Source organism: Thamnophis sirtalis, unplaced genomic scaffold (genome assembly GCF_051295495.1).
Source record: "Thamnophis sirtalis isolate CommonGarterSnake01/CBP01778 unplaced genomic scaffold, rThaSir2_p1.2 scaffold_3, whole genome shotgun sequence".
Lineage (NCBI taxonomy): Eukaryota > Metazoa > Chordata > Lepidosauria > Squamata > Natricidae > Thamnophis > Thamnophis sirtalis.
Window position 1 is genome coordinate 38,030,447 of NW_028261383.1, and position 9,449 is coordinate 38,039,895.

Consider the following 9,449-nt stretch of genomic DNA (forward strand, 5'->3'; position numbering starts at 1 on the left):
CTGCTTTCTCCCTGTTGCTTGTCACCTTCTTGCCACTTTCTCCCACCAATGGATCAATTGTTTCCTTGACTTTTTAAAAGTTTTTAACATGTTGAAAGACGCTTTTAGTTTTGGTCATAAGCGTTAGTTCATTAGCTTTCCTCACTTCACCTTTGCAGGCTTGGGCTATTTGGTGATATTCTGCCTTAGTTATGTGCCCCTCTTTCCCTTTTTTGTACTTGTCCTTTTTGTCTTTCAACTTATCTTTATGTTCTTTATGCAGACATGCTGATTTCTTTTGAGAACTGTTATTTTTCTTCTTCACTGGTATTATGCTAGACTGGGCTTTTATAATCTCACTTTTCAAAATTTTCCAAGCTTCTTGAGTTGTTTTCCCCTTGAGGATTCTCATCCATGGAATCATTCCCAAGGTCTCTCTAAGTTCAAGTTTGTCTTTTAAAGTCCAAGACTCTAGTTTGACTTAGTTCTATTGCTTGTGCTTGCATAATGTGGAATTCCGGTATTGCATGATCACTCCCCCATAAGATTCCTATAGCTTCAACACCTTCTATCATTTAATCTCTCTGAGAATTAAGACCAATCTGGTTGATTCCCTTGTTCCCCTTCTCTATTTTTTAGGAAACAAAGTTGTATGCTAGGTTTATCAGGAACCTGTATGATCTTCCACTTGGTGCAGCGTTTGTCTCCCAGTTGATGTCAAGGCAGTTATCAGCATTGTTGTGCTCTATTTCTGTAGAGATGTAGTTATTTCTTATATATAGTGCAACTCTACAACCTATTTCATTTGGTCTATTTAAAAAAAATAAAAATAGCTGTATTACCCTATAGTTGTATGTTTCATTTGTAGGTTTCAACCTGCCAAGTTTCCGTCATGGCAACAATATCGTATCTGGTCTCATTTACTTAAATTTCTAATTCACCCTGTTTATTCCTCATACTCTGTGCATTGTGTATATACAATTGCATCCATTTTGATTGACCATGTGTTTACTGTCTACATAACCTGTGTTGTGTCTGACTTCCCCTACTTTCGTACCACCTGTTTGATTGCAGATTGTATGGCACTCACGATTAAATGCTTGATTTTGCTTGACAGCAAAATTGACATTCTTACCCACACAAACATCTATGTTATATGCACTGTTAACCCTATTAATTTTAGAATGCTGGGGACAGAAATGTTCTGTATCAATTAATTCTCTGTCTGCACTGTTTAGTTGAAATGTTTATCCAGAGCATCTGTGAATTTAATGCCAAGCAATCCATTTGTTTGATGGACGCAAACCATCTCTTTTGTACAGTTTTTCATAGGACAAGCTGCAGACATCATGACTAACATAAAGAATTCTGTAAAACATTATTTATTGAAAAGTTGGGAGAATAATTAGCGAAAACAGTTTTGTTTTTAAAGTACTAATCTAAAAAAAAATCCTAAAAAGAATCTCCAACCAAAAGAAAAGGGGAAGATGATAGAAGACAGTACAGGTAGTCCTCAACATACAACAGTTTTTAGGGATTTACAACGACAGTGACAAAATGACTTATGCCCCTTTTTCATACCTATGACTGTTCATCATCCCCATGGCCGCATGATCAAATTTGACATATTTATGACAGTTGCAGGGTCCCAGGGTCATGTGATCACCTTTTGTGAACCTCTGACAAGCAAAGTCATTAGGGAAGCCACTTAACAACAACCATACTTCTAACTTCAGCGATTCACTTAACACCTGTGGCAAGAAAGGTCGTAAAATGGGGCAAAGTTCACTTAACAAATGTGTCACTCAACAACAAAAAATTTAGCCTCAATTTTGGTCCTAAGTCAAAGACTACCTATAATATGTACAACGGCTGATTTCCTGAGGGAAAAAATAAAAATCTAGTAAATCAAAATTATTCTCATACCTGAGTTGGAGGTTCAGTCATGGTTTCCGCTCCCCCCAAACAAAGAGTCGACTTCCTTCTATTCTTCCCTGTGAGGGAGACAGAATTTCAAAAGGGATAATTAATAAAATGGGAGGAGGTATGCTATAGAGAGGACACAGAGAAGATGAGAAAGTTAGGATTTATCAAAGGAGTGGAAGGACCTTATATTACCTCCTGAGGTCTCCTGAACTGGATCTCCCTGAGTGATCCCCCTGAAAGGCAGGTCTTGAGGGAGATTTGACAAATGCACCTTTGTCTCAGGATCTCTGATCTCCATTGTGAAGGACTTGAAATAGGATCCAGGAAAAAAAGAATTAATGGACATTATACATCATGAAGTGGTGCCTACCTCTGCTTAACATCTGATAAACTGCCAAAGATTTTTCAAATCTCAAAGGAATTTCAAATACACGTTTGAAATGTAAATATAAAATGGAACTTTTTACCAACTCTACTGGACTTGTGACAAAGGAAAGAAATACCGTGGTAAGATTTATATTTCACCTGCAACTCAACCTGCTCCTTCTTCTCCTCCGCCTGGCTCAGGAGGAAGCCTTCCACCAGGGCCACCGCCTGGGAGCTGGTCTCTGCTCCACACTCCCGCACCCAGCTCTCCATCTGCAGGGGCAGAAGGGCCAGGAACTGCTCCAGAACCACCAGGTCCAGCATCTGCGCTTTTGTGTGCTTTTCTGGTCTCAACCACCGACTACAAAAGAAGTGGAGTCGGCTACAAAGTCCTCGGGGACCCTCATCCTCCTGATATTGGACGCTCCTGAAGTTCCAGGCCTGAACTTGTGAAACGATGGTTCCTTCTTCCAGCATCTTCTGCCCAGTTCTTGCCCAGATCTCCCCACAGATTCCAGACTGAGCACTGGAAGGGCCTTTTCCACTTCCCTCACTTGCTAAAGGAAGGCCAGCCATTCTCTCTCTGCCCTGTAACACAATTCAGAATTAGTGCAAGGAAGGTTGTGTATCTCCAAATGCTTTTTCATTTCTTGGCAGAAATACCCATCTGGTTCAGTTCCAATACAGGAGGAAGGCGCTGGGAATAAAATGAAGGCTGGAGGCTGATTGGAAAGGAAGCAGAACCACCAACCACATGTCATTCTGGGACGGCTGACAAAATGGAGTTCAGAGTGGGATTCCTATGGGGTCATGGCTGGCACTCTATAGGCTAAAGGGGAAATGCAAATTCTACAATTTTATCTAACACCCACGAGTACAAGTTCTGGGAACAGATTCTCTATCCATTCACATACATTGTAATTTTCTTTTTAAGATCTGAGTGGGACTGGAGGATTACAGAAGGCACTTGTGTTGCTGTCAGATGACCATGCATGGTGGAAATTTCTAAGTTGGAGAACCTTTATAAAAAGTCTCCCATCTTTGTGATCTGGATTCCTACCATCCTGTATGTTTTCTTCCTTCCTTTGGGGACTTCTGCAGAATCTCCAGATCGCTGTACGTGATGAAATGTTATGAAAAACAGGGGCAAAGAGAGGACCTTGTCAAGATTGAGACCACTGCTCTAAAAACATGAAACCACAACCTGTGTTATGCCATTCATATATCAGGGCAAAGCTCAACTTTGTCAACCTTTGGCTTAATTGTGTTGTTTATCTAAAGTTTCTGCCTGATTCAATCTTTCTGAATGGATTACCAAATCTGCATTTCTAAAAACTGCCCCCCTCAGTTTCCCCTTGGGGCAGGGAGACTGAAGCTGGCTTCTGCTTCCCTTAAGAGCACGATTCTCCATTTCTCCCTTAGGGGGAATATAATATTCTGCTTCTTTTTAATATTTCCCCAAAATGTTATTCTTGGAGGTGGGGGACGTTTCCCACACATTCATAGCAATGTTCACCTAGCCATGGGAATACCTAAAGTCTTCTTAGCCAAAGAAATAACATTGTCTGTAATGAAGATGAACAAAAGACCTCCATTTTGTGATTCCCTTACAGAAAAGGGAATATATTCAAACAGCCAGAAAGTTATGGATTGGACCATTCATCAACACTCATCCCCACATATTGAAAAGTATTTTCTGAACTGGTAAAGTGATGACTTCCATCAAGAAGATTGAGTGTATTTGGCATTTTGGATCCTTTCAATTTCTTTTTGCTCACAAGGAGAGACTTTCTTTTTTAAAGTGTAGATCAAAGCATGAAAGTTCAGTTCACATCAAATGAAATGCCAGTCAATTGATCCTGTCTTGGGATGCTGGTTTACTGCTTTCCTAAGACAAATTAGAAAGGGGATCCAAACCTAGTTTAGTGTCATCCAGCACACAGTGAGAATGAAGGCATCATCTTCTGCCTCTCTTCCTTGCAAATATATTTCTTATTTCCTGCTTGAGATTTGCCATGCAAGCTCTCCCCCTACACACGAGCTTTCACCGGGAAATGGGATGGGAAGGACTCTACAGGTTTTCCCACACACACACTTTCCTTTCTGAGGATCTGGTTTTGTTCCCCAGGGCAGCATGCATGTACTCTGCTCCCCCCCACCCCATGCCTGTTACAATCATGGAAAAGGGCGGTTAGGAGGGAGGGAAACATAGGTTCGGGGAGAGTTTCTCCCACTCCTAAAACTCAAAAAACTGAACCTGGATGAGGACTAGGCATGTCTCTCTTCCCCTTTTCTTAGAGGGCCAATCCTCCGTCCCCCTTTCTGTGAGAAGAACACACGCGCACACACACACGCGCACACACACACACACACACACACACACACACACACACTTACCTTTTCCACCTCTGGATCTTTCAGATTTTCTCTCCGCCTTTCTAAACTCCTCCACAGCACATGTGGTTAAAGAGAGAATCTAGTAGTATCCTAGAAAGGCAAAACCAAATGACATCACTGCCTTCCCAACTTGTAACAGGGGCCCAAAGCTGAAGTGCCCCCCCTGGTGGATTTTCTGTGCACGGAAGGTGCTCATACAAGAGTGGAGAAATAGGAGAGAAGGCGAATAGGAGAACAAGCCCTTAAGCCCTCAACCACACTCATCCCCCTAGAAATAGTTTTCTGAGATGGTAAATGGATGACTTCCACCTAGGATATTCAGTGTATTAGGCATTTAACAAAGGATGAAAATTCAGTCCACATCAAATGAAATGCCAGTCAACTGACCCTAGTTTAGGATCCCCCATTTCTCTTTCTTCCTACACTCAGCCATGCAAGTTCCCACAAGATGCCCTTAACACAAACAGGTCAACCAAATCGAGGGGCTCAGTTCACATGAAACACAAAGGCTTAAAAGCACACAGGTGAACATTGTGGGAAGTTATCATCCAGCCCTCTCCCAGAAAATTAAACATCCTAGGAAATATTGAAAAGGCAGAATATTTCTCTGGATGTGAAAAGAAAGAAACATGCTTTAAAAGACAGAATAGTTGTCTGTAGCGTCCTGCCAATTCACACTTTGTCAATAGGCCATTGAGAAGGCCAGGCTAGCACACTTTACATAATAAAGACTCCTCCACTGCAGCTGCAGGGCGAAGGGATATTACTCCACTCTCCACATGGCATCTGAGAACCCATCTATGGATTCAAAACAGCCTAGAGAGTAGCCCCCTGCATGGCCCCATGGGAGTCTGACAACCAATCAGAATACATTTCTTACACAGGAACAGGAAACAGAGAGGTGGGACTAAACAGGGTATAAAAAGCCCAGCAAGCCCCTTCCTCAGCCCTTCTCTCTTCTCCATCAACATTGAAACATGTGATCACCTTTTCTGTTCAGGGCTCAAGCCATGTGGCCCTGTCCAACAATAAACCACCTTTCCAAGCAGCCTCCATGTCTCCAGTGTCTTCTTCCCCACTTGGAGCTGAACCCAGAAGGACATTTCTTTCAACAACATGGTGATCTGGTTCACTACCCTCCTATGACCAATTGAACTGCAGAGGCAGCAAACCAAGTTTAGTGTCATCCAGCACATAATGGGAATGCAGGCATAATCTTTTGCATCTCTTCCTTGCTAACCTTTTCTGATTTCCTGCTCGAGATTTCCCATGCAAGCTCACCCACTCCCCCTATCCAGGAGCTTTTTCCGAAGAAATGGGGCAGAAAAGACTATCCAGTTCACCCCTTTTCTTTCCTGGGACCTGAATTTATTCCTGGTCTGGACTTCTGCTTCCCCCTCTGCCTGTTAGAATCATCGAAAAGATTGGTAGGGAAACATGGGATCTGGGGGTCTCCCAGTCCCAGGACTCAAATGATTGTATCTGAATTAGACACAGGGTGCAGTTCTGGGGCAACTGCCCTGTCACGATGTTCTTTTGTTTTGCCAGCTGTGCTTATATTCTAAGACATACGGTAGGCGGACACTTCTCTGTAAGCCTAGTGTGCATGTCCCTTTCTTTTTCTCTTTCTGTTTTGCCTGCCATGAGGAGGTGTGCTAGGAACTTTACCACAATGTAGTTATTAGCCAGTAAGTTTGTTTGTTATTTATTTTATAATAAAAATATGTTTCTTAGAACCTACCTCAGGTTTATTTTACTTAATCATAAAGTAGGCTCCAAGGAAAAACCACGATTCACCCCTCATCAAACACAGGGCTGAATTTACAACTCTCACATGCCCATCCAACTGGGTGAGTGGAAGGTTTCTTCTATGGTTCTGTAACTTTTGAAGTTTGGGATTTGTGCACTATGGGCTTTGTGCTCTGAAAGGGGGTTGGGTAATTCTTATTGTGGCTGATATCTATGTCTTGTGTGAGGGGCTGCTTGCTCTAATCCTATCATTCTGCTTTTGTTAGCTGTAAAAATTGCCGGAAGGGGTTTCGAAATATCCTGCGATGAGTGGATTTCTGCAGGCAGTATTTGCTTTGCTTATGAATGGAGCCATCTAGATAGCTGGATTCCTGTTGGATTCCTGTTTCAATAAGCTCCTTATCTTCAGTGCTGCATCCCTTTGCAGTCTTATTACAATGTTTTCTTTAGGCATCTGGCTGGAATGTGGAATGGGCTTCAGGCGGTTTTTATTAGCATCTTGGTCTTTTGACTTTTCTGAGGCTTTTCCTTATGGATAATATTTTTTTGATGGTTAATATTTTATTTGGGATAATGGGGGGGGTTGATTTCTTCTTACATATGGGAAGAACATCCCCCCCCCTGCACACACCAGCCCTTTCCTCCTCGGGCTCTCTTTCCTTTAAGGTGTTCTGTCAGGGCTGCAGCCACAATCCTTTTGGATCTTTGGCCTGCGACACTTTCTATTATTCTACTATGCCTTTTCTATTGTGGGAGAATGGGAGGGGGGATTGTATGGACTTAGATGCTATGCAGCCAAAACAAAATTCCATTCTAGAAAGGCAAAGTCATCCTTTGTACCTGGCCGGAACTGGATATGTGGAACTGCCAGCATGGCAGTGGAAGATTGGACCATGTGATGGACTTGTGGGTGTGGGGGCAAGATCGTGAAATTTCAACTGGGTGGGGAAAACCAGGAAGCTTTCAGATTCAGGTTTACCCAGATGTGCCAACATGGCTCTCTTAATAAATTGGAAATTTGAGCAATACTTTGCCTTGGACTTTGATTTAATTTTGGAGGCTATATGGAACCCAGACACATTCTTTTTAACTGCCTGCGAAGCTCAAAGGGTTAAAGAGAGGGAGTCTAGCATCCTGGGAAGCAAGTCTTATGATCTCACTACTTTGCGAACCTGCAACAGTGGCCCAATGCCCAAGTACATGGTGTTCCCTTTTTGTTTGTAGAGTCAACACCCTGGTGGATTTTCTATGGGCCGTAGGTGCTGATGCCAAAAGTGGAGAATGGTGCATTTCCCATGGGAAACCAGGAGAGGGCACTCATCCTGCCCTTGATCAGAAAGCCTTCCCAATCCATCTGCTTTTGGCAGTGTTATGCTGCAGTAAAGAATATTGTGTTTAAAAGTACTAGTTTTAAAAAATAACATTTCCTAATAAGAATCTCTCTTAAATTTTTGTTGCTCAGAAATAACCATTTTCCTGACAGTTAGAAAAATAGATCAGTGGAACAACTTCCCTTTAGAAGTTCCAACACTTTTTCAAAGAAGAGATTGGAAAACCATTTGTCTGAAACGGAATAGGGTTTCCTGCCTGAGCAAAGGGTTGGACTAGAAGATCTCCAAGGTCCCTTCCAACTCTGTTATTCCGTATTCTGTAAAAGAATGACTCAGACCAAACAAGAAGGAAAAATGAAAGGTGAAAGTACTATGTTAAGGTGACCAGACGTCCCGCTTTTGGTGGGATAGTCACACTTTTTAATAATTTTTCCCGCATCCCGGGGCGTTTTTAAAAAGTCCCGATTTTTGTAGAAAGGGTGCCCCGCCACTTTTTTGGCTCCACCACGTGGCTTCCTCTTGCAAACATTTTCACTCATTTTTCCAGGTCTATCTTGTCTATAGATAGACTAGTGGCTGTGCGCCGGGAGGACGGCCTGCGGGGCTGGAGGTTGCGCGCTGGCTGCGCGCTGCCGAGCACTAGCAGGAGTCGCAGGGCGGGCTGACCGAGCGGCCTTGCACGCAGCTCGCCTCACCGCCCGATGGAGGCTGCCCGGCTGCTTTCCCTCCATTCGATGGGAAAGTTGCCTCTTGGAAGGAATGACCCGGCTTGGCTCCGGCTTCGTCTCTCCTGCCTCTTCGCTTCTCGGTTCGGTCGGCAGATCGAAAGCGGGAGCCAAGCCGGGTCATTCCTTCCAAGAGGCAACTTTCCCATCGAATGACTCGCTGCCCTAGACCCTCTGTAGTCCCTCTCGTCTGGCCAGAATGCCAGCGAGAGTGTTGGGCTGAAGGAAGGAGGGATACACACACTCGCGTTCCCCCCTCCCTCCCTCCCTCCCTCTCTCTCAAATGGCAAATCCGAGCAGCCGCTGCCGGGAGCCCGTCCCATGCCTTCTCCCAACCCCCGCACCCCTTCTCTCACTACTTTCTGCCTTGTGATTGCTGTCTCCAGGCTGGCTCTCCTCTCCTATTATCGTGGAAGGCGTCTCATTGGGGTGGGGTGGGGTGGGGAAGCAGGCCTTTCTCTATTCAACAGATCCAATATACAGAGTTTTATTATTTGGTCCTAAAAATATTGTCACTGAGGATGATAGAAATTTCTTCATCATTGCAATTGGTCTCAAGTAGCAAATAATTAAACATGGTTTTTAGTGTACTTAGTTAGCCCTCTGCTTTTTAACACTACATGATATCAGTTTCAAGAATGCATGCATTCCTGAAAACTTGTAACAAACTAGAAATATTTTCTAGTTTAATGTAGAATAAGTATTCTTAATAAAAGAAAAAGTCATTTTTATTTAATCAATTGCATTCCTTTTTATAATGACATTAATTAACTAAACTGGAAATAAATCTATGTTTTGCTAGAGTTTTAAAATTAAAAAACCTTACATTTTGTTGCTATTATTTTAATCAGAGTTTTGCCAAGTGAAATTATATAATGGTTCCTCATGTCTCTGTAATTTTCTAAATTTCATCCAGAAGTACCACAGAATCTGGAATTTTCAGCAGAATGATGCTGATGCTAATAAAACATCCTGA

At 42.9% G+C, this 9,449-nt stretch overlaps 1 protein-coding gene across 1 annotated transcript in view; it reads right to left on the bottom strand.

The window, feature by feature from the left end:
* Positions 1-2,938, bottom strand: part of LOC106551559 (uncharacterized) — a 32,809-nt gene extending 29,871 nt beyond the window's left edge. Inside the window, 3 exon segments of the mRNA XM_087708194.1 lie at positions 1,906-1,973; positions 2,098-2,212; positions 2,431-2,938. Coding sequence (XP_087564320.1) covers positions 1,906-1,973; positions 2,098-2,212; positions 2,431-2,847 — 600 coding nt within the window. The 5' untranslated portion in view covers positions 2,848-2,938.
* Positions 2,939-9,449: the final 6,511 nt, after the last annotated feature.